Below are 26969 nucleotides of genomic sequence, written 5' to 3' on the forward strand. Positions count from 1 at the left end.
AAAAAGAAAAGAAACAAACTGGCTCAAACAACCTAGGTACAAATTAACTTTTACAATGGTTTTTTTAGGAAGATAGTCCTAGGATATAGCAGCCTTAATGGTAAATCATGCAGTGGGGTGTACTTACATCAAACACAGCAAAAGATAGTAAATGTACAAGTGCAGAAATTAGAGGAGCTGGATTCCGTTTGGTTGTTATTGGCAACATCCCTAGAATCCTTTACCGTGGTTCAGCTGTGCACTGCGATTTAGATTTGGTGGCCTAAAATGCAGCTCCTGAGCACATGGGTGGAGTACACTATTAGGCTCAGGACTACACATTGCCAAAACAGGTGAAAAGCCACTAGTGCAGTCACCCAGTATACTCAGGACTGGGAAAATAAGATACAAAACAGGTGAAAAGCCACTAGTGCAGTCACCCAGTATACTCAGGACTGGGAAAATAAGATACAAAACAGGTGAAAAGCCACTAGTGGAGTTACCCAGTATACTCAGGACTGGGAAAGTAGGAAGCGTTATACTCAAATTTCAGGTTCAGCAGTGGTCTTAATATAATGTGAGCCATTCCCAATACATGAACCCGTAAGATTATGAGTTGCTAAAACTATTTTGTGCCTTACTGTAACATCACATAGCAATTTTGTGGAACAAAACAAATTGGAAAGTGCCACTCCCACTGCCTCTGGTCCTTCTTTAGGGCTACCTGAAAACTCTGGAAACCCCAGAACCCAGGATGCTCTGTCATGCATAAAGGAGGTTTCCTAGTTGCATAATGGCCAGGCCAGAGCCAGACTTTCTACTGGCCCATGACAGTGATGGACAGCTATGTCAAGCAATAGTACAGCGAATAAGGCAAGAAGTGGCAAATAAAAGCTAGTGACAAGAGATCTAAGCAATATTGTGCGTTACAGAATACTCCAGGGTTCTGGATACAAAAGTGCTCTATTGTGGATTGGATGCCATATGCAGACACTTGGAGGTGCCTTCTATCCAATACAAATGGCACGTTAAAATTCATGAAAATTCAAAACAATTCATGTTAAAAAATGCACTTCCTTAAAAAGTAACTCCAATCTCACCTATTTCTGTCACATATACTTTCTGGTTCTATCAGAAAAATTTGGTGGTTTCCCCACTGTTTGCCTTTGAAGTTTTATAGATGGGCACTGCAGCAGACAAATTTCCAGACACCTAGCCTCCCTAAATGCCCAGTGATAGTCAAAAACATGCCCCCTAGGCTAGAGGAACTTCCATCACAGCAGCTGCATACACTGTAGTGAACAAAACTTCCCCAGAGATGGTTTCATCTGGATTAGAAAGGGTTAGCTGCAAAGCCTAACCCCTACTTGTGCACACTGAATGGATGAACTCACCAGTTTCTCTGCAGCAGTTAGTATGTTGTCCAGTGTAGAGTGTTGTGTAAGCCAGAATGCAAGCACATGTAACAACTTCTTAAATCTTCTGGATAAGAAAGCATTATCTGCAGGTATCCCACTGCTCCCAGTGCACACTGCAAGGCCAGACTAAGGAATTTCTCTGCAGCGGACAGCATATTTTGTTGTGGTACTTTCTATGTGTGAAAACAGTAATGTTTTTCAGCATATATAGCGGACTTGCTGTGCTCCTTATTGCTCTGTTTGTTTTTGCAATGGACGTGCTGAATTATCTACAGTAGGATGAGAAATGAAGCAAGGGTGGTCATAACACCTCTTTTCTTCCAGTTTAAGGGTACAAAGCCTCAGGTAATTATCAAAATAAAGGCGTGTGTGTGTGTAGAGGATAGTCGGGAACATATTTTTCATTAAAGCTAATCTGGACCACACTTGACAATATATTATTCCAGCCCAACTATTTACTAAAACTTCTTTTTTTTTTTTTTTTTTTTTTAAGGGTTCCACTCTTTATCCAAATAATGCAACAATTCATCAGACGTAGCATCAGCTGTAGGGTCCAAGGTTTCTTCACACAAAGAACGCGCAGACCTCCAAAAATACCATACCTTGAGAGTTTGGCTCTGGCAATGTCTCTCTGGCAACCAAATGCATCACTGTTGTCTTGCCAAGTGGAAGTTTTAATGCTGCATAAAACAAAGCAACGAAAAATTAGATAAAATATATATAATCCTATTAAGTATTTACAAAAACATGCTTTTGTGATAGTGAAAATGTGAAAAAGTGCTATCAAACAAAAGCAAAAATCTGCATACAATGGGTATAGATATGCAATAAACCCCTTAAACATATATATTTAATAATTGCAGAGCTAAATAAATCTAAATAATCCAATAAACCCCTTAAATATATATAGTTAATAACTGCAGCGCTAAATAAATCTAAATAATCCACCATATATAATTGGTGCAAACATAAATGTGTCCATAAATCAAAATAAAAAGTTCTTCCACAGATGAATCACAGTAAAGTGTGAATATCATATGTATATCCACTGAACAAATTATGGATCCTGGTGTCTTTTGCACAAGCCTTCACCATATATAAAGGAAACACCTGCTGTGCTGATCCTCCACCTTATAGGGAGATTACAGGAGGATTACCGCAGCAAAATGATAAGGATAGAACAGCAATATAAACTTGTTGTATAATATCCTTCAGGGTCTCTCTCTCTCCACCAATGACAACTGTACTTTTCCATTCCGTCAAGAGTCATTATCAGCATTCAAATCCACAAGGAACCACTCCTCTGCTGCCACTTCCAACAACAGGAAGTAGAGAGGAGATGTTGTTGGAAGTGGTTCCTTGTGGATTTGAATGCTGATACGGACTCCTGGTGGAATGGAAAAGTACAGTTTTCATTTTTAAAAAATGGTGGAGAGAGAGACCCTGAAGGATATTATATAAGTGTACATTGCTGTTCTATCCTTAGACAGAATTTTGTTGCGTTAAGCCTGTACTCTCCCTATAAGGTGGAGGATAAACACAGCAGGTGTTTCATATATATTATATATATATAGTGTACGTATGTGCAAAAGACACCAGAATCCTTTATTTTTTCAGTGGATATACATGTGATATTCACACTTTACTGCGATACATCTGTGGAAAAACTTTTTCTTTTGATTTATGGACACATTTATGTTTGCACCAATTATATATGGTCGATTATTTCGATTTATTTACTCTTTTGTAATGCAGACAGTAAATAAGTGAACCATTTCTGTTATGTTCTCCTGTACAAAACAAGGGTGAGGGTAAAAAAAGGGCAGCATTGAAAGCCAAGCAGATCCTATTTCATTGCACACAACTTTTGGTCTAATGTTCTGACAACTGGAAAGTAGATGTTCCTGGAATAGAAGATTGGCTTAATAGAATTACAAATCCTTTAGCAGGTACACCAGTTAAACATACACTATGACTTAAGTTCAGTTTAAAGGTAAAAAAAAAATAAAAAAAAGAAGCTTTAATAACATGTATTAGATATGACATGCTGTTAGTGAAAAGTCCACAAGATGGCACAAGTGCACAAATAACGAATATCACTGGTACAATAAAAATGCATCAACCAAGTCGTGTGTTCTCTGGCAAGCTATTGATTTATAATATGAACATCCACCGCTCTGTATACTTCCTACTGTATGGAACAAAATGTATTACCTTTAGATATGGGTAGTTACAAAGATAATTTAGGCACAAAATAAAAGCATAATTGTGATGAAAGACATGCAGTTTTCTCAAGGTAACTCATTGTCATCAGCTTTTAAGGACTACAATTCCATTCTCAGTTAACTCTCCCTCAATGAATTATTTTACTGCAGTAATGGTAATGGTTTATACAAGAGACTCTGCAGGAAAGAAGGCTAAGTCTTGAAGATGAAACCTAAGATCAAAAGGAATAACATGGACCCTAGTACCCTAATCTCCTAGATTGTAAGCTCCGAGGAGCAGGGCCCTCCTATCTCTCTTGTATTGAACTGTATTATTACTGTATTGTCTCCCGTTATATTGTAAAGCGCTGAGCAAACTGTTGGCGCTATATAAATCCTGTATAAAAATAATACCACCAATTTAATAGTACCAAAATACGTCTGCTTATTGTGCCCTCCACGATCTTAAGTAAAATTGCTGCATTAACCTGCATTCACCCCCTGAGCAGAGCATATTCCTGGTGATTGTGAAGCATACTCTTCAGGCATTGTTCAGATGTATTATAAGCATTTCTGCAGGTTTAGAAAACTTTCTGGGCTGGACAAGGGGAGGAGAGTTCTTCAGGCATGAATGCATGAAAAGGAGTGTTTGCTGGTGCTCCCATAGTAAAGAGCAGTCAGGCATAGGGAAATGAGCAGATAAAAATGTGAAGCAGAAAAAATATTTGAATGGAGGCTTACACCTTTAAAAAAAAAAAAAAAAAAAAGGTTTAAAAATCTACTTATTTTACATTTTGCACATGATGTGACTGTTTCTACTAATATTCTAAAAACAAATGTATATCCTAAACCTCTCATGAAGAAGCTCCAGCACAGTGCAGGAGATTCTTGCTGGAAGCTCCTTGACGTCATCCATGTCAAGGCAAGGCACAGGCGCAAGTATATTTTTTAACTATTCTTCACGGGTGTATTTTTTGTGTGGCAATTTTACATGAAGGGTAGCCACTATATAAAGCTGAACCCAGGCACACAGCTCCATACAGATAAAATACACATAATCAAGTTATTTTATCTGTCAAAGGGTCTGTATTTCTGTCCATCCTGGTATGAGATGCACACAGCTCTGCCTGGCAGGTCAGGAGACCTTGACGTTTCTCTGATTCAGCTTAGTAATGCTTAGGCCAGTTGCACATTGGGTGTGTATCTAGCTGATGTGCCTCCAATCTCAGTGTTTTAGTGTGCCCGGGAAGCACAGGTGCAGTGTCTAGCCGAAAAACACTCCGGATGGACAAGACTAAATGCCTGGATTGCAGGTGCTAAAGGTCTCTTCCCCATACCCACTCAGAGACTGGATATAAAACAGCAGACTGATGGGCTCTGCTCTCTCCTCCTATGAGTGTGCACTGCAGTGCAACTTTACAACTCTTGTGCTGCTTCTCTCACCCCCAATCTGAGCACATCTTTACAGGGATTGCAACATTCTGACACCAAGTTAAAATTGAAAGCCCAAATTAACTCTGAGTTTAAATGAGCCAAATACATTCCAGGTGCATCGGGACAAAAGGTGATATGGAGACAATACCTTACAGTTAATCGCAGCCTGTGGAAAAGCCTATATTCTGCCAGCAGCTGCAGAGTAAGACCTTCGCTCTCTGCTGGAAAGTAGTCGTCTCATTGCAGAAGTCCACTGATTGTAGAGCTCTGTCTCTGACACAGTAGGAGGCATGCAGGACTTCTCAAACAAGACCACTGCTTCCATACAGACAGCAAGGGTTCTACTCTGCAGCATGCTGGCAGGACAAAGGCCTCATCCCCTATAAGCCAGCAAATCTTTTAAAAGTGTCACAATTCCAGGGGTTTTAGTTTATGTAAAATTTCCCAGCCTGTGACTGGACAGTGAAAGGAGAAGCAGTTTGATTGAGCTAATCTCTCTGTTGATCAGCTCTTCTCTCCTATCAGTACACTCCATGCACTGCAAAACAACTGACTGTTTTTTTTTTCTTTCTATTTTTATTTTCTTCTCTCTCGCTCTGTCTTGTTCCCTCTCTCTCGTCTGATTGGACAGGACTCGTCAGTGGGCAGGGTAGCACTCCCAAAGTGCACGCCACTATGCCGGAGATGAAGGCGTGTAGATTGGAGATATTCCATGGACATCACTACTATGCCGCCCAAGCTCCGGACTACCACCACACCCACAGAAAGGAACGACTTTGGAGGGCTACATCTCAAAAATGGAGTGACAGAACCATTTTACAAAGAGGTGATTAGACACAGAGCACTCAAAGGTATTTATGGATGACAGTATTCAGCATTTGACCAACATTGGGTTTACAAGCACTTTAAGGATGCAGTAAAGATTACAGGGCATATTTTCTATCTGTCTAAAATTCGGCTTTGAACTCAAAGTTCAAATGTGCTTTAAAGATATCCTGATGAGTACAGCAAGTTGCTTCTCCAACATCTGGCTTGAGTATTAAGTGGATCTTGCATTCACGTGAAAGGCGCACTTTAAACTGCCCAGTGAGTAACTGTGCATTGTACATGAATGCAATTCTTTCTGGGCATAGACTTTGCACCACTTGGTGAGAGTACTGAGTGGCTGTAGAAGTGGGGCAGGAGATCCAGGCAGGAGATCTGAGACTATATGGGCTGCTGATTTTCCACTGGGGCTCCCCATAGGTTGGCAAGTAAATAATTATATAAAATATTTCACAGCAATATCTGTAAAATGTTTAATACTTACAAATCAAACTTACCAGATATCCATTAAAAAATCCCCTTAAGTACATATACTGCAGAGATTGTTTCTAGTGAAAAGTGTAATCAGAGGCTCTTATCTGTTACATTCACTTATTCAGGCTGCTGCTGAGCACTACAAGAGCCCAGTGTGTTCCTTCCCTCCCTACAGCTTGCTGTGTTTATCAGATAATCTGCTACTTCTCTGCAATCACCAGAGAGATACAACTGGATACAACTGCCTTGCAAATAGAAGTCAAAACCATCCCCAGTAATAAAAGTTAGATTGCCACATAAAAGAAAAATCTAAAGAGAAAAATATGGCCCCATAAGGCATATTCACCTGTATATTATAATGTCTCTCTATATTGTACATTTTTAAAAGCTGATGCGAGTCCCAGATGGGGGATTCTCTAACATGCATTTCATCCTATCAGTAAACATAGACCGTTTTGACTGATATATATATATATATTAAATACCTGTTGATTTTTACCAGAAATGTTGTGAGCTAACAACTTCCTGTGCTCTCTGCCTGTGTACAAGGAGCGGTTATGTACATGAGGGGCAGGAAGGAGAAGAGAAGATGAGTTTGTTCTTTGTAAGCCATCAAAAATTAAGCAGGCGGGGCTGACACCACCTGCTCAAGAATTCAGAGCTGTGCTGTTATCAAAAAGGAAAGTAGGTGCACACAACATTTCTGGCAGAACAGTTATTCTGTACTTGCAGTATGTTTAACTACTTGCCTACTGGGAACTTTTACCCCCCTCATGCCCAGGTCAGTTTTCCGCATTCAGTGCTGTTGCACTTTGAATGACAATTGCGCGATCATGCAACATTGTAATCTTGCTATTTGAATGGGAATTGCGCGGTCATGCAACTTTGTACCCATATGAAATTTTTATCATTTTTTCACACAAATAGAGCTTTCCTTTGGTGATACTTATTCGCCACTGGGTTTTTTTTTTGCTCTATAAAAAAAGAGCAAAACATTTGAAAAAAAAAATATTTTTTTTTTCATTGTTTCTATTATAAAATTTTGTAAACAGGTCATTATTCTCCTACACTGATGTGTGTTGATGAGGCACTGATGAGCTGGCACGGATAGGCAGCACTGATGAGGCTGCACTGATATGCAGCAATGACAGGCGGAACTGATCATCAGTGCGGGTGTCCTGTGCAACATTTTCCGATTATCGGCAGTGCTTCCTCAGGCTGTAACAGCATGAGGAAAGTGCTGACGATAACTAGCATCTGTATTTACTCCGTGATCTGCTGTGTCATTGGACACAGCTGTGCCCGTGGTAAAAGGCCACTGTGATTGGCCTTTTACCAGGTCATGTGATCAGCTGTGTCCGTACGACACAGCGATCACTAACAGCGACGGGTGTGTGCCACCATTTGGCTATAGCGCGGTTGTAATGTGGTTCAAGGAATAAAATATTTATTAAAGGTGTCAATATAGTGCTGACAATTTATGCAGCGCTTTACATAAATGTACATACTGCAGTTCAATGTTTGAAAATATAAAAGAATGCACCTAGGGAAAGAGGAAAAGGAAAGAAGGAAAGTTCAAAACTAATCTTAAAAAGTATTTGGAAAAGACTTCCAGCAGAGGTAATTAGTCAGTCAACAGTAAGTGGATTCAAGTATGCTTGGAACAAACATAAATCTATACTAAAAAAAAAAAAAGTTAACAAAAAACAAAATAAAACAAAACGTAAAATAAAAAAAACAAAATAAAACAAAATGAAGGAGGCCGATAGACCACTAGGTCTTTTTTCTGCCATCACTCTTCTGTATGTACATTTATATGCCTTTCAGGCTTCAAGGACCTTACAATCTACTGTACCAATTGCACAAGCATACATACACATACAATTAAGTCCATATATATTTGAACACAGGCACAATTTTAGATGTTTTCAGGTATTTACCAAAACATATTCAAGCTATAGTTATATAATGGCTATGGGCTGAAAGTGCACACTCTCAGGTTTAATTTGAGGGTATGTACATCCAAATTGGAGGAAGGGTTTAGGAATTACAGCTTTTAAGATTAGCCATCCCCCCTTTTTCAAGGGACCTAAAGTAACTGGACAGTTGAATGTAATCATAAATAAAATGTTAATTTGCAATATTTTGTTGAGAATCCTTTACTGGCAATGACAGCCTGAAGTCTGGAACCCATGGACATTACCAAAGACTGTATTTTCTCCTTTCTGATGCTTTGCCAGGCTCCAACTGCAGCTGTCTTCAGTTCTTTGTTTGGGGGTCTTTCTGCCTTTAGTTTTGCCTTCAGCAAGTGAAATGCATGCTCAATTGGGTTGACATCAGGTGATTGACTTGGCCATTGCAGAATATTCCACTTCTTTTCCTTCAAAAGCTCCTGGGTTGCTTTTGCAGTGTGTTTTGGATCATTGTCCCTCTGTATTGTGAAGTGTTGTCCAATCAACTTTGCTGAATTTGGCTGAATCTGGGCTGACAGTATATGTTTAAACACTGCAGAATTCATCCGGCTGCTTCCGTCTTCTGTCCCATCATCAATAAACACCAATGACCCAGTGCCACTGGAAGCCATGCATACCCATGCCATCACACTGCCTCCACCATGTTTTACAGATGACGCTGTGTGCTTTGGATCATGAGCTGTTCCAAGCCTTCTCCACACTATTTTCTTCCTGTCATTCAGGTACAGATTAATCTTAGTTTCATCTGTCCAAAGAATACTTTTCCAGAACTGGTCTGGCTTTTTTAGAAGTTTTTTGGCAAAGTTTAATCTGGCTTTTCTATTCTTCAGGCTTATGAATGGTTTGCACCTTGTGGTGAACCCTCTGTATTTGCTCTCGTAAAGTCTTCTCTTGATTGTAGATTTTGACAATGATACACCACCTCCTGGAGAGTGTCCTTCACTTGTCTGGATGTTTTGAATGGGTTTACCATATGAGAAAATCCTGCGATCATCCACCACCATTGTCTTCTGTGGACATCCATGCCTTTTTATGTTGCTGAGCTCACCAGTGCATTCTTCTTTCCTCAGAATGTACCAAACTGTTGATTTGGCCACTCCTATTGCTGCTATCTCTCTGATGGATTTGTTTTGTTTTTGAAGCCTTACAATGGCCTGTTTCACTTGCATGGACAGCTTCTTTGAACGCATGATATAAGTTCACAGCAATAGATTCCAAATGCAAATAACACACTTAGAATCAACCCCGGACCTTTTACCTGCTTAACTGATAAAGAAATAATGAAAGGAGCAGCCCACACCTGGCCATGAAACAGCTTTTGATTCAATTGTCCAATTACTTTTGGGCCCTTGAAAAAGGGGGGATGGGTACTCTTAAGAGCTGTAATTCCTAAACCCTTCCTCCAATTTGGATGCACATACCCTCAAATTAAACCTGAGAGTGTGCACTTTCAGCCCATATCCATTATATAACTATAGCTTGAATATGTTTTGGTAAATACCTGAAAAAAACTAAAATTGTGCCTGTGTCCAAATATATATGAACCTAGCTGTACTACAGTCAATTTGGACAAAAGCCAATTAACACCATGTCTTAAGGAAACAAGAGTACCCATAGAAAACTCACAGAACATACAAACTCCTTGCAGATAGTGAATAGTCCTGATACGAATTTGAACCGAAGACCCACTGTTGCAAGGCAGCTTTGCCCCTCCAAGTGCTAAGCCTCACCTTCATCATAACCTTTGAGGACCTGTGAGATTTCAGACACACACAGACCAGGTAAACAAGCAGATGGTGGACCTTCACTATCTATACCAGAAATATAGCACAGACACATTTTTACATATATCATGGCCCCAGTTCCAAATCAGATTGAACTGTTGTGTTTCATCATTGAAGGCTTGCTTTGAAGGGATCATGTCAGGATAGAAACAGAGTGGCTACTGCTAACTTTTGAAATAGGGATTTTTTAAGATATACTATCTTTGCTCTTTGTGAGTTTTGGACACTGACCACATACTTGTCTGGACCAGCATCTCATTAGGTAGTAAAACAAGGATGGGACAGGACAGAGTTATCACTTTTATTACATATCAGTAATGGCAACTCCAATATTATTACATAAACAAATCTGCTAGTCTATAATGGAGAACTTCATAGAGTTGAGGGCTCTTGACATGGTTCTGTGTCCTAACATAGTGTGCAATCATTTATTTTAGCTCTGCTCACTGCAGATGTAGTGATATTACATTGTAGTCTTATTCAGGGAACACTAAAGCTCAGTAGAAACATTGAAGAAAAAACACTTTATTTAGATTTGACACAACAGCATCTAATGCAAACCTGAGCATTAATAGATAAAGTGAGGTGTTTTTAAATAGTGCTACACTGACCACTGTGCAGGCAGCCTTGGTTTTACGGCTTTAAGACTCTAACATAACTTTTAATGAGACTGCAATGAAAAATGTGAGCCAATACCTCCTAAAGTCACATTGCCGTGTAGGAAGCGTCCTTGATAAATGAGTCGGAGAATGCACGGACTGCTGACCTGCTCCTCTTCCCAATCTGAAAAATACAAAACACAGTGATCAATGCCGAGTGAGCTTTTTACATTTTGAATACTCTCTTGCATCCTGAAACCGTGCAAATAATTCAAACTGGAACATTATGGTATCACAGAATAAAACGTAAATACTCATATCAATGTTTCAAGTACACTTCAGCTTTGCATTTAAAGCCTCATGCACACTGCGCTGTATTTTTACAAGAAAAGCATTCAGAAGAGCCTAGTGTGTATGAGGCCTAAAGTGGACCTGAACTCAAAAGTAAAGATTTGCTACATTATAGAGAACATCCAGAAATGTTAATTGTGCCTAAGCAGTACCTTAAAAAATATGACTTTTGTTCTGATTACCTCCTAAAAAAATTAGCAGTGCAATTCCTGGTAAGCTGATGTGAGTGTGCCAGGGCACTACTGTGCCTACAGCCTCATAGATAGGAGAACTGGAGTGAGATTTGGTGATGGGCTGCTCAATTTGCTTTGTTGGAGGCTCTAATATGAGGAAGCAAAGCCCTGCCCCAACCATGATGGCCGCTTCCAGAGACATAGTGCAGGAAAAGGCGTGGTAAGCCAGTAACAGAGAATAAGCAGCTGCAGAAGACTACCTGCCTCTGCCTGCCTTTTTTTGGCCAGAAAATTCAGTTTAGATGCCTTCAAAACACAACCTATTTCCTGGGATTTTAAAACCTTGCATTCATTTTATGAATCCGGCTGCTCTGCAAGTTAAATACCCATTTTTCTTAAATATCTTCTAAACAGCTCTAAGCCCTGGTTCACACCGCTGCAACTTGTCATGCAATTTGACAGTTCCACTTGTTTGCAATGGAACAGTTCAAATCAGTGCGACCCCGACTTTGCAAAGCCATGCAGATTTAAAAAAAAAAAAAAGGTTCCTTCACTATTTTTTGTGATTTCAGGTGTGACTTGCATAGACATCTGTGCATGAAGTCACACAGATGTCAGGCAAGTTGCATGTGAAATCACACTGACCTGCGGCTTTGAAATCGTGCCACCTCAAGTGAAGTAGCACAATTTCAAAGTCACATTCAGTGTGAACCAGGGCTAAATCAGAGTGCATGAAAAAGAATAGCTCTGTGTTCCAAGGCCGTGACCATCTCCTCCTCAAAGTGCAATGCAGCCTTGTTTACACATACTTGGCATGAGAAGGAGGTTGCACAACAAAGACTTGAAATGACAAGAGTCTGAAATCTCATGCAGAAACAAAGAGAAACGGATTACTCACAGTAGCAATGTTTATTGATTCAGTGAACATGAAATGCAGCAGAACTACACAAACAACCATATGTCTTTTTTTTACAGCAAGTAACAGTTAGAATCTGCTATGATATAGGTTACTTTTGGTAAAAATTAAAGTTCCCATGGGGTAAGTAATACAAATACTAGGAACAGGACTATTCTACAGTTTGGGTTAAAGTTCACTTATGGCTTCTTCATACCAACTCAGTATGGTGTGAACAGGCCATATAGAAAAAAACTGTTGTTGTGTGAACAAGATAGATAACATTATATTACAGACTGTGTCTGTCGCTCAAGATTCACACAACTTTCATCCATAATTCACTTATTGGATTTAATAGCAAAATGTGTGAATCTCAGGTGAAAGTTGTGTGGTGGTAAAAAAATGAAAAGGCAAATTGGACTCCTTAGGGTGAGAGCCAAATACATGTCTTAAAATGAATTATACATGAATAAATAAATAAGATTTCTTTAAAGATATTTCCAATAAAATGTTTGTAGATAATTAGAAAACAAAAACTCAATATGTTTACAGCGGGGGTGGGGTGTGGCAGTTAGAACCTCTGCCAGGCTTTTATTTCTGCCTCTGCCCTCCTTTGGAGAATTTACTCTTTTGGTTCTAGTGACCTTTGTCACTGGAGCTGAAAGTGAGAAATAATCCAAAAACGTTTAACAGGAGTCAAGGAGAACTCACCTAATGGGAAAACTGGTCTCAGAAGGGGTTTACCTTATTTTAGAATTTCTTCACTTCCTATTGTGCATACAAGAGAAGGGAAGGAAAATCTTCTCCAATGGGACACAGATGGCAAAATAGAAAAAATCCTTACTCTATTCAAAATCAGAGGGGGCACATTTTAGAATATGATCTACTTCAAATTTTAAAATTCCAGCCTATGGCCACCCATCCCCTAACAGATCGTAAGCTCTTACAAAGAGAACCAATATCCCTTCAAATTATTACAAGGACTTCAAAATAATGCTTTCTAAAGGTAGTCATGATAATAATGGTAACTCAGGCATAAAAACCAAACGACTACTTAAATTTAATTAGATTATGGTTTTAAAATGTCATAGAATGTCTCTAGAGCAGTGGTTCTCTTCCCTCTTGCTGGGCTGCAGCTTCAGGTTTGGAATGGCCTGCCGGAAGACTGGACAATCCTCTGGTGGGCCTCCGCCTGCTGTAATACCACAAAGGCAAGGGTACTACTTCTTTTTATGAATGAATGTACCTTAGCTGAATTTCCTCAGACTAATTGATCTGCCCGCATTAGACTCGATATTGTTTCGGCACTGCTGTTCCTGCTCACAGAAAGACCTCATCAGCAGAAGCACGGGAGGACAGCACACGGGTTTGTCTTTCTTTCATGCTGGCTCCTGTCTTAAGGTAAATTAAGAACCACTTCTAACTCCAAAAAAATTTGGGAGGTGTTTTCATCCATTTTGTCCATTATTTCACTGACACCAATAATTTGAGGTGCTATTCTCTTCTCAGAGCTACTAAGCCACTGTCCCTATGACACCGATGATATTAAGGTCTATATTTTCCTGGGGTTCACAATCACACTGACACCAACGTTTTGTTTATATACAAGCATAATGAGCTTTAGTTTTTATTTTTTTTTTACTATTGGGCTATGAAGAGTTTTGGGACCTGGTCTCATTAAAGTTGGAAACCACTGCTTTAGAGTACTCTAGACATATTCCATTTGCACCAACTAATATGTATATATTCAATTTATAGTCAGACTTCACTTCTAACATTAAACCACAATCATACAGTAGCACAGAACAAAAACTATTTTGTAATTGATCTTAATCTGGCAAGAAGTGAAGGAAAACGCATGCTTACAGCAATTAATGATCTCACGGATCAGCTGCTGATTTATTAGCCACTTTTCTCGGTCAGAATCAATGTCATGCAGTCTATGGAATAAGTGGCTGACCTGGCGTAACACTGGGAGAATAAATATTGCAGAACATGGCACAATTATGGATGCTGCTCAGATACGAGACGTTTCTTATTTCTCACATGACCTTAACAGTGACATCAGCTATCCAATAATGGTCTGGCACTCAGGTGATTGCAGCGTTCCATCTGCGCTGTATAAAACACCGGAGGTGAAATTAAACAGAGGATAAAAGAAAAGCTGCAGCAATGCAAGATAAGGCGGAAAGACTCTGAAAAGTGTAGAAAGCAGACAGAGGTCGTAAACAGAAATGCTGTGCCAGGATTGAGAGCCTGGATCAGCAGAAGCAGCTAACAGCATGGGATAAGTGTGGCTCTCATCTCAGCATGAAAGATGAAAACAAACCCATTATTTATCACATTCATAAACAAAATAATGCTCTATTTGCAAAACAATACATATTATATGAAAAAAGAGCACATCACAAAATCATAACGTATTTCTCCTAATAAAAGCGGAGCTGTACTGTCAGCTGTGACAGAGGAAATGATAAATCGCTGGCAAGGGAGTGTAAAAAAAGAAAAATGGAAATTCTGAGACGCCAGATGTGATCGAGGTGTAACAGCTGATTCCTCCCTCAGACAAGGGCCTTCAGCTCAAATAATGGACCACAGATGCTTTATAATAGTGGAAAGGCCTTCTCCATATTATGTTTGTGCTCAGAAGGCAGTGAAGCTGGCCCAATCACTGGCAGAACCAGTACATGGCATAAACCAGAGCTGGGCCCATTCAGACTAAGGTTACCCACTTCGTTCATCTGCTTTGTCCCATTTAAGGGGAACTTCGAGTATTCATTCATTTTATTGAATTACAAGCAAACAGGATGTAGCACCACCTGTGCTTTCTGACAGAATGTCCTGAAGATATGATGATGCATCTTTGTAAGCAGTGGAGGGAGTAGGACTCTCATTTTAGCACAGCTGCTGCTCACACCTTAGCGTATATAGGAGAATTGCTTGATTCTGTCTGCGATTCAAAATTCCGCTAAAATCTGCTGGTGCAATCCATTCTTTAAAAAAAGGGTGTTTTGTCACGTGACAACATGCCAAAAATGCGCCAAATTGCATTTCCCACAAATTAGCCTAAGTTGGCTCCAAGAAGAAAAAAAAAAAAAAAGTACAGGAACTACTTTGGCATGTTTTTGGAGTAGAGGACAATCCATTCAATTTAATGGTGTCACTCACAAATTAATAAAAAAAAAAACAGTGCTCCATCATCGCTAGATGTGAAAGGGCCCAAAAGGGAAGACATTTCAAGAAGATAAACACTGAATAGAATGCCACTTGCTGTGTTACTGCCCATCATTGGCTTTTGAATTCTAATGCAGCTCTGCTCTACTGTATGTCTGTTGAATGCATGAAGCTGTGGTTGTCTGGCTTTGTCTGCCATGAAAACCCATGCTGCATTTAGTGAAATACAAGCAAAGCATGACAGATGCAGTCTCAGAACTGTCAACCACACTGGACCATTTTCATTCATCGGAATCTGCTGACCTGCATCGGCATGCATTTCACATACATAACCAACACCTGTGTATATAAGTGATACTAAAGGGTTTTTGTTTTAACAAACGCTACCTGCTGTGTGCAATAGACCTCTTCTTGGGTCCCCCGTTGGTGCTCCTAGCGCCAAGCCCCCATCCTCACTGGCTGTGATTGAAGGGAGAGAGCCACTGCTTTCATGAACATTGCTGCACTGAGATCAGGAACAGGTATTTGTGGGGTTGGGCAACTGCACACAGATGGTTTCTTACCTTCAAGCACAGAATGCATGAAGGTAAAAAATGCAGCATTTAGGAGCACTCTAAAGTGTCTGTTGTATAGCTAAAAAATTTAACCCCCCCCCCATCCCCCCACACACTTGTAAAATAAAAGGGTTTATCCATTTTGCACAGCCCGTTCCCCAGATTTTTTGCTCTCTTGCACAGCACCAGCCACAAACATCCAACACACTTCTGGGAGTGTGAGTCTGGCAGCCCCTACATCTATGCAGGACACAGTAGTGATATAGGGATCAACAGATGGGACCATGGTGTGCAGCAAGACATGCAGACATTGACATTCCTGGAATTGTTAGATGGGAAGATTGTGCCAGGGGCTGCAGCTCCAGAAAGTGAAGACTGGAGCAATGGGCAGCAGACAGGTGAAAATAAAGTCCTTTTTAAATACAGACATGGCCAAAAATACAAAAATATTGGCACCCCTGCATTTCTGTCAGATAATGCACCACTTCACAAAGAAAATTGTTACAATTACAAATGTTTAGGCATTCTCATATTTTTTCCTTTTGTTTGTACTGGTTTGACACAAAAAAGCGGAGAAACAAAAAGCCACTTTCCATGCAAAACCCCAAAAATGGACCGGACAGAGTTATTGGCACCCTCGATTTAATATTTGGTAGCATACCCCTTGGAAAAAAATAACAGAAATCAATCGCTTCCTGTAACCATCAATGAGTTTCTTACACCTATCCACTGGAATTTTGGATCACTCTTCTTTTGCCAACTGCTCCAGGTCTCTCAGATTGGAAGGGTTCCTTTTCTGAACTCTGTTTTCAGATCACTCCACAGGTGCTCTATGGGATTGAGATTTGGACTCATTGCTGGCCAGATCAGTACTCTCCAACACTTTGTCTTAAACCATTTCTGGGTGCTTTTTGACATGTGCTTTGGGTCATTGTCCTGCTGTAAGATCCATGACCTCCGATGGAGAACCAACTTTCTGCCACTGGGTCCTACATTGCATTACAGAATTTTTTGGTAGTCTTCAGATTTCATAATGCCATGCACACACTCATGACATCCAGTGCCTGGAGCAGCAAAGCAACCCCAAAACATCAGTGAACCTCCATGTTTGACTGTATCCTTTTCTTCAAAGGCCTTGTTGCTTTTTCTGAAAACAGTAGAATGATGGGCTTTACCAAAAAGCTGTAATTTTGTTTCATCTGTCCACAGGACATTATCCCAAAAGAATTTTGCCTTCCTCAGGTAAGTTTTGGTACACTCCAATCTGGCTTTTTTATGGTTCTGTGTCAGCAGTGGGGTCCTCTTGGGTCTCCTACCATAGCATTTCTTTTCATTCAGATGGCGATGTATAGTCTGAGCTGACACAGTTGTACCCTGGGCCTGAAAGAAAGCTTGAATTTGCCTCGAAGCTGATTGAGGTTCTTTAGACACCATTCAACAATCCTTTGTTGCAATATTTGGTCAATTTTTCTCTTTTGTCCACATCCAGGGAGATTAGCTACAGTGCCATGGGCTGTAAACTCCTTGACAATGTTGCACACAGAAGTCACAGGAACATTAAGATCTTGGAGATGGACTTGTAACCTTGAGATTGTCCATGCTTTTCTACAATTTATGTTCTCAAATCCTCAGACAATTCTTTGTTGCTCTTTTTCTTCTCCGTGTGGCAAACAGACACGTAACAGAAAGGTTGAGCTGATTTTTCACCATTTTAACTAGCCAGTGTGATTTCTATATTATCAGCACCTGTTAATTGATACAGCTTAGCTTAATTACAAGTTACAGAAGCATCACAAAATTGGAATGCAATAATTTTTTACAATCTTTAAAAGGTGTCAATTTTGTCCAGTCCATTTTTGGAGTTTTGGGTGGAATGTGTCAGATTTGGCTTTTGTTTCTCCATTTTTTTGTGTCATACCAATATAAACAAAAGAAATAAACATGACAATGCCTAAACACTTGTAATTGCAAAAATGTTCTGGGTGAAGTGGTGCATTATCTGACAGAAATACAGGGGGGGGGGGGGGGCAATATTTTTGGCTATGACTGTAGCTGCTGCTCTTAACACAGCAGTAGAGAATTTCTGGCCATACACATAACAGTAAACAATGAATGATAGGTTATCCTGTTTTTAGCCATCATTTCATATAAAAGAAAAAAAAAATGAATACGAGCAACAATATACAGATCATTTTATTGAAATCAACATATTGAAGGATTACACATATACTGATGCTATTACTTTAATCATGGAGGAACATAGGAAATCATTTTATTGTAACCTTGTGCTGCTGTCAATACTAGAACTAGTCCATTATGTATCTTTCCTCACTAGACCACTGCGCTCATATTCTCTGTACTTGGTTCCTCACAATAGTTCAGCTCTTTGCAGAAGGGGTTCATGCACTACAACTCAACCATAGTACCTTTTGATGTAGTCTTGAAGTTGATACATGTCTGTTCATGCCTATGATTAACATTTCCAGTCAAATGATTCAGAGCTGCTCAACTGCCTTACCTGCCATATCCGCTAAATACTTTGAGTAGCTGCGTTTGACCAATAATACAAACAGTGTTTTTTTTCCCTCTGTATGTATGAAAAGGTACAATGGCACACTTCCCTTGTTTTATTAAGTTTATTTTTGTAGCTGCTTCTCTTTAATTAGACAGTCAGTTTAAACATTATCTTGATTTAAACACCAACAGCACTTAAACCCGATGTTTCAGTGTTGTGTGAATAATGGTGACATTAATTGCATGTTAAGTTCTTACAACTCCTGGGATCTCCAGTATGAAGATGCACTATATGGCCAAAAGTATTGGGACATCCCTCCAAATCAATGGATTCAGGTGTTCCAATCACCTCCATGGCCACAGGTGTATAAAATCAAGCACCTAGGCATGCAGTCTGCTTCTACAAACATTTGTGAAAGAATGGGTCGCTCTCAGGAGCTCAGTGAACTCAAGCATGATAGGTTGCCACTTGTGCAATAAGTCCATCCGTGACATTTCCTTGCTACTAAGTATGTTACAACTGGTAGTGGTATTAAAACAAATTGGAAGCAACTGGGAACGGCAGCAACTTGTAAAATGATAAGTGGGGTCCATGCATGCTGAAGCGCACAGAAGTCGTCAATTGTCTGTATTCAATAGCTAAAGACCTCCAAACTTTGCATGGTCTTCAGATTAGCACAACAGTACGTAGAGAGCTTCATGGAATAGTGCCATCCAAGCCTTACATCACAAAGTGCAATGCAAAGCGTCGGATGCAGTGGTGTAAAGCACGCCACCACTGCACTCTAGAGTAGTGGAGACACGTTCTCTGGAGTGACGAAATGCTTCTCCGTCTGGCAAACCAATGGACATGTCTGGGTTTGGTGGTTGCCAGAAGAACGCTACTTGCCTGACTGCATTGTGCCCAGTGTAAAGTTTGGTGGAGGGGGGATTATGGTGTGGGGTTGTCTTTCAGGGCTTGGCCCCTTAGTTCCTGTGCACAGCACAGCCATCCAGAGCAGTACGATTACAGTGAAACACACACATCGCCCCCTAGTGAAACACTCCCTGCACACAGTTAACCCACTGATCGCCCCTCATGTTAAACCCTTCCTGCCCAGTACCATTAGTACAGTGTCAGTGCTTTATTTTCTTTTAAGCACTGATCACTGTATTGGTGTCCCTGGGGATGTCAGTGACACCAAGTCAGTTCCCCCCAGTGTCCGAATGTCAGCTGCAGACACGCTATAGTTCGCTGATAGCTGCCATTACTAATATATATATATATATATATATATATATATATATATATATATATATCCCAGTATACATACTGCCATTTGTAAATGCTATAACTTTCACGTAAACCAATTAATTTCCATGTGTTGGGATTTTTTCAGCAAAGACATGTCACAGAATACATTTTGGTGTAAATTTATGACGAAATTTGATTTTTTATATTTTTTTTACTGGACATGTTTAATAACAAAAAGTCAAATATATTGTTTATCTCAAAATTGTCAGGAAATAAAATACCACTGAAAGAAAGCTCAATTTGTGGGAAAAAAAGGAAATAAATTTCATTTGGGTGCAGCATTGCATGACCGCGCAATTGTCAGTTAAAGTAACACAGCTCCTTAATGCAAAAAATGGCCTGGTCAGGAAGGGGGGTAAATCCCCAGGAGGGCAAGTGGATAATAAATGTTTTCTTTTGGGTTTAATACTGCTTAAGTATAAGCATCTTTCTTACACAGGTTAGTAAGCTAGTTACATAGTGAGTCTGGCTGAAAAAAGACAAAAGTCCATCCAGTTCAACCACTAAAAAAAAAGAAAGTTATAATTCTATACCCACAGTTGATCCAGAGGAAGGCAAAAAAAACCCCCAGCAAAGCATGATCCAATTTGCTCCTGCAGGAAAAAATTCATTCCTGATCCCCCAAGAGGCAATCGGATATTCCCTGGATCAACTTTACCTATAAATGTTAGTATCCAATTATATTCTGTGTATCTAAGAAACAATCCAGGCCTTTTTTAAAGCAATCCACGGAGCTGGCCAGAACCAACTCTTGAAGGAGTCTATTCTACATTTTCACAGCTTTCACTGTGAAGAAACCTTTCCGTGTTTGGAGATTACATTTCTTTTCCTCCAGATGTAAAGGGTGCCCCCAGGCACTCTTTACAAACTGGCAAGCCAGCGTAGCAGTCAGACGGCAGGGGCCAGCGTCAGGAGCCTTGTTTTTTTTTTTTCTTTTTTCAGGTAGAGGTGGCAGGCAGTGTGATTGACTTTGTATCTACTTCGGTGGACATTGTTTTAATAAAGGACTTTTCAAAGACTGTCTCCTGTCTCTTTTCAGACTGCAGACCCCCACAATCACAGCCCAGGTTTGTGGGGAAGAGGCCCTTGTCCCCCATCAACATGGGGACAAGGTGCTTTGGGGGGGGGGGGCCGTGCCCCAAAGCACTCCCCCATGTGGAGGGCATGTGGCCTGGTATGGTTTGGGGGGGGGGCGCTCGCTCGTCCCCCCCCCTTTCCTGACCTGCCGGGCTGCATGCTTGGATAAGGGTCTGGTATGGATTTTAGGGGGGACCCCACACCATTTTTAAAAACATTTTGGCGTGGGGGTTCCCCTCAAAATCCAAACCAGATCTGAAGAGCTTGGTACAGATGGAGGGGGGGACTGTGGCAAACTTGCTCATCAGAATTGGAGTGGAGTTCCCCCTCAACCCTCTTTTTCGTGTTCTGTCTGTGTATTTGAGGTCTTCCTGGAATCATTCCTCACATCCCCCCTGCATTCCTGTGAGGCAGACTTTATCTCCTGGCAGATGAGGTGGAACAACCTAAGATATTAGAAGTGGAGACACGCTGTCTACAAACGTGTCACTTTGGTCACCCAAAGCTATGTAAGCCCCACACCTTATCAAAGGGACCCGAGAACTGATCCTCAGATCAACTGTATGGTTCATATCATGGGATATGAAGCTGGTAATTTAGTGTAGAGTTTCCCAATGACCACTCCCAAGTCAGAGCCCCCCCCTCCCCTTTTGAGAGGGACCTTTAAGAGAGTTAAGTGAGTTAGTCTGTGACACACACACACACAGAGATCTCTGAGGTAACATCGTAACAGAGGAGATCAAAGAACCTTTCTGCTCTGCATCTTGAATTTGCTAAAACCAGGCCAGGCAAGTAACTTACCCTGTATTTCCTCGCTATTCTATGTTTGCTGTGTCTTTGTATACATATATATACCAGGCAAGGCAAGTAACTCAACCTTGTAATCTTCTTCCTAATTATCTCTTTGCTGTGTCTTTATATACATATATATATATATATATATATTTTTGTGACATCTCTTTGTAAATATGTATTTGCATCCGACGCTTTTAGTAATAAATCTTTCTTTCTGAAAGTGTTAAACTGTTTCTAAGCGCTTACTTGCAGTTCACGAATCCCTGCCTTTGAAGAGACGCTACTGGTTGGTTATATCTCTGTATGGTAGGTCCGCGGGCCGTGCTATATAGATCAATATTTCAATCATTATAGTGTATATTTGATAACGGGAGTTTCCCAGTCTCCGACAAAAGTGGTGGTGGTAGTAGAGGGTTAGTTGCGTAACTAACCCGACCCAGTAACAAGCGCATTCAGGCTGCAGGCACCGATTGTAGTCCATTAGCTGGGCAATCGCTGTGTAGGGTGCAGCTGGGTGGGGCCTTGTTAGGCGCGTCACACCGTGGTTTTGGATCGGCCGGCCCTTCGGTCACGAGTTTGGTGAGAAGTTCTGGGGTTTGACACCGTGGGCGTGACGTATTACTGTTAGTCGCGGCTGTGCGATTGTCCCCTGTTGGTGGCGGCGATCTCGGGTCGTGACAGGGACCCCACACCATTTTTAAATTATATTTTAAATTGCCGGCAATTTTTTCAGCTGTCAGTGGGGAACCCACTCGGAGGCCACCCATTCCTTAACAACCCATGACAGTACTGACAGATACAGTACATACCGCATGCCTGGACCACTACTTAATTATCGCATGCATTTAATTATTTATTTTCTTTTGTGAACTGAGTTCAGATGTTTTGCAATTTGCACCTGAAATCGGCATGTCATCTGACTTTGAAATCGTGCCACTTCAAAGTCGCATGATTTCAAAGTCGGGCTTGATGAACGGGGTATTAACAGAGCAAAAACGGATGTAAACAGATGAAAAAAAACAGATATAAACCTAGATTGTAAGCTCGAAAGAGCAGGGCCCTCGAACCCCTCATGTATTGTATTGTTACTGTCTTGTCTCATGTTCTGTCCCCCTTGCTATTGTACAGCGCTGAGCATACCCTTTGACGCTATATAAATACTGTATAATAATAATAATAATATAAACGGATGTAAACTCATCCATTTTTTCTTTGAAAAAAACGTGACTGAACTGATGAAAAAAAACGGACCCTAAGGCATAAACTTTGGGGTAGTTATCCTGATCTTTTCTTCAGTGCCTATTGATGTGCATATCAGGTGCCCTATAACATCACTGGCTAGGTGTGTTTTAGTCTATTACATGATGATGGGGGAGACAAACTGCTTGCCTCTTCAGAAAAAAAGTCAACAAAGGCCACTTCTACTTAACAAGATTTTTAAATGGAACTTGTCAAAGTAGAATTATCAGAGACAGCCAGATAGTTGGCATTTTTATTAGGTTATCAACAGCAACCTCTCATGTTTGTTACAGCAGGTTTCCCTTAATCGAGAGAGCCACCAAGACACAAGAAGTGGGGCAGATTTTGATGTAATGCCAAGTCTTTTCAGCTCCCTACCATGGAAAGGCTGTCCTTGGCTTGTCTGCCCACTGTGTGTTGGAGCTGAATAGCTGCTGCATGTACCCAAGCAATTAAAGATGTCATTGAAAGGGCAGAGGGTGTGTTACAAAGTCCTGAGCTCACCCCTCTCTGAGCCCACCAGCACCACAATAAAGCTAGGGTGATGTAAGGAATCTCTAGATGTCTATGGAACACAGCAAAATCCTTGCTAAAGATTCTCAAGGTATTTAACAACTTCAATACAGGGCACTTTTACCCCCTTCCTGCCCAGGCCAATTAGCAGCTTTCAGTGCTGTAGCACTTTAAATGACAATTGCGTGGTCATGCAATGCTGTACCCAAATTCAATTTGTATCTTTTGTTTTGAGACAGATAGAGCTTTATTTTGGTGGTATTTAATCACCACTTGGTTTTTAATTTTTTGCTAAACAAACAAAAGAGACTGAAAATTAAAAGAAAACAAACAAAAAACCCCCCACTTTTCTTCGTTTCTGTTATAAAAATTTGCAAATAAGTAAATTTTCTTCTTCACTGATGTGTGCTGAGACTGCACTGATGAACAAAGATTGGCACTGATGGGGCTGCCCTGATTATCAGTATAAATGTCCTCTTGTCACAGGAAAGCTAGTCACATGGTAAAGAGCCAATATCATTTGCTCTTCACCCTGATCAGTGATGAGCTGTGTCTGAGGGACACAGCTCACCACAGATCGCTGCACGCCCCTGGGGGCGCGTGGGAGAGGCATGACTGGGAGGACATCTTCTGACGTCCACCTGAAGGGAGGAAAGGCCTGCTCAGCCGACAATCTGATACTGGCCATGCAGAAACCAGTTAAGCGTACAATGGTTCTTTAATTTCTAACAAATGTTGCCTATGATCTGAACACAGATTTCTGAAAAAACAGCATTAATTCCCTGAAGATATGTCAACTTTTTTAATAAAGATCACAGTTTTTATATTAAAAGACACCTAGTATCAGAATCATAAAAAGGTTTTACAGTAAAATGTACAGCAATGTTTACATATGGTCGGTAAAAAAAAAAGCAAATAATGAAAAACTGTACTGTTTACCTGTAACCTTAATTCACTGTTTGGGTGTAAACAGAAAGAAATGGAATCTACAGTATTTAGCAAACACCCACTGGGATGGTTGAAATAATTACTGTACAAGAACACAATGCACAAGCCCATACAAGAGCATGTCATTGTTCTGGCAAGCTTGTGTGATGTCTGTACCCTCCTCTTATGTGCTGTGCCCCCAAACACATACAGGACAATTCAAACCTACGCAAAATACGACTGATGATTATCTTCAGACAAAAACATTGTTTATTAGTTTGATTTAATGCAGACTTTCTAAAGCTTCCATCTTAACCTCGACCCTACTCCTCCACGGATGTACAACTCTGGTCACTGCTTCACTATTACCCTGAGTGCCTTACTACTTAATTTCCACTTTCAAGCATATTCTCTTGCGGTTTGATCAACTATGAGCAAGGCTAGCCATACATGCAATAGGTTTCTATTGATCCTGCACACTAAATAATTATTATTATACAGGATTTATACAGAGCCAACAGTTTGCGCAGCGCTTTACAAAATGAAGGTAGACATAACAGTTACAATACAATTTGGTACAAGAGGAAACAGTGGGCCTTGCTCATTAGAGCTTACAATCTAGGAGGAAGGGTTGAGTGATACAAAAGGTAATAGCTGTGGAGGAATCTGCTATATTGTATATATATATATACATACAGTATGTGTTAGCATACATTTACTCTGCGCATAAAGAAAAATCACCCCCTTTAAAATAATCACATTTTGTTGCTTTGCTGCCTGAAATGAAGACCGACAGTTTTTGTTTTATCCAGTTGTATTACCTAAGTGTACATTGTAACATGCAAATGAAAGAAATAACACCCAACATGTCAGAATTAAAAATAAATTAAAAAACAGGATCACGGAGCTGGAAAAAAGGATCGTCCCCACACACACACACTTCTGAAAACGACAAACTCAATCAGGTGTAGATAATCAACTTCTCAATGGCACACAAACCCATTTGACTTTCACCTGTGATCAGCTGTGGTCACTTTGATTAGCACAGCATGAAGAGAGCTTTCCTGGAGCATTTCAGTCCCTGACAGTGGAACTGAAGCAAACAATCAACTATGGGTGGCAAGGCACTGTCAAAAGATTTATGAGATAAAGTTGTGGACAGGCAGACGTCAGGAGATGGATACAATAAAATTTCAAAGGCGTTATCAATGTCTACAGTGAAGGAAATAAGTATTTGATCCCCTGCTGATTCTGAATGTTTGCCCACTCACAAAGAAATGATCAGTCTAAAAATCAAATGGTAGGTGTATTGTAACACTGAGAGACAGAATAGCAACAAAAAATTCAAAAGAAATGCATGTCTAACAAATTATGCACTGATTTGCATGTTCATGAGGGCAATAAATATTTGATCCCCTATCATTCAGTAGGATTTCTGGCTACCAGGTGTCTTTCCTACAGGTAACAAGCAGAGATTAGACGATGTCTCTTAAAGGGAGTGAGGCTAATCTCATTTTGTTACCTGTATAAAAGACACCTGTCCACAGGAGCAATCAAACAATCAGATTCCAAACTCTCCACCATGGCAAAGACCAAAGAGCTGTCCAAGGATGTCAGGGACAAGATTGTAGACCTACACAAGGCTGGACTGGGCTACAAAACCATCGCCAAGCAGCTTGGTGAGAAGGTGACAACAGTTGGTGCAATCATTCGCAAATTGAAGAAACACAAAACAGCTGTCAGGCTCCCTAGGTCTGAAGCACCATGCAAGATCTCACCTCGTGTAGTGTCAATGATCATGAGAACAGTGAGGAATAATCCCAGAACTACATGTGAGGATCTTGTCAATGATCTTCAGGCAGCTGGGACCACAGTCACCAAGAAAACAATTGGTAAACACACTACGCTGACAAGGATTGAAATCCTTCAGTGCCCGCAAGGTCCCTCTGCTCAAGAAAGCACATGTCCAGGCCCATCTGAAGTTTGCCAATGAACATCTGAATGATGCAGAGGAGGACTGGTTGAAAGTGTTGTGGTCAGATGAGACCAAAATCGAGCTCTGGCATCAACTCCACTTGCCGTGTTTGGAGGAGGAGGAATGCTGCCTATGTCCCCAAGAATACCATCCCAACTGTCAAACATGGTGGTGGAAACATTTTGCTTTGGGGGTGTTTTTCTGCTAAGGGGATAGGACAACTGCACCGCATCAAAGGGACGATGGACTGGGCAACGTACAATCAAATCTTGGGTGTGAACCTTCTTCCTTCAGCCAGGGCATTGAAAATGGGTCATGGATGGGTGTTCCAGCATGACAATGACCCAAAACACACAGCCAAGGCAACAAAGGAGTGGCTCAAGAAGAAGCACATTAAGGTCCTGCAGTGGCCTAGCCAGTCTCCAGACCTTAATCCGATTGAAAATCTGTGGAGGGAGCTGAAAGTTTGAGTTTCCAAACCTCAGCCACCAAACTTTAATGACTTGGAGAGGATCTGCCAAGAGGAGTGGGCCAAAATCTCTCCTGAGATGTGTGCAAACCTGGTGGCCAACTACCGGAAATGTCTGACCTCTGTGATTGCCAACAAGGGATTTTCCACCAAGTATTAAGTCATGTTTTGTGAAGGGTATCAAATACTTATTTGCAACATCAGTTAACATGCAAATCAGTGCATAATTTGTTAGACATGCATTTCTTTTGAATTTTTTGTTGCTATTCTGTCTCTCAGTGTTACAATACACCTACCATTTGATTTTTAGACTGATCATTTCTTTGTGA

At 40.6% G+C, this 26969-nt stretch overlaps 1 protein-coding gene across 1 annotated transcript in view; it reads right to left on the reverse strand.

Moving 5' to 3' along the window:
* UBL3 (ubiquitin like 3) overlaps positions 1-26969 on the reverse strand; it is a 145945-nt gene that overhangs the window by 19983 nt on the left and 98993 nt on the right. Inside the window, exons 3-4 of the mRNA XM_089685777.1 lie at positions 10788-10874; positions 2000-2077 (exon numbers count right to left, since the gene is read on the reverse strand). Coding sequence (XP_089541903.1) covers positions 2000-2077; positions 10788-10874 — 165 coding nt within the window. The remainder of the gene's footprint in view (positions 1-1999; positions 2078-10787; positions 10875-26969) is intronic.

This window comes from Staurois parvus, unplaced genomic scaffold (genome assembly GCF_062004578.1).
Source record: "Staurois parvus isolate SC_StPar_1 unplaced genomic scaffold, SC_StPar_1.0 ptg000387l, whole genome shotgun sequence".
Classification (NCBI taxonomy): domain Eukaryota; kingdom Metazoa; phylum Chordata; class Amphibia; order Anura; family Ranidae; genus Staurois; species Staurois parvus.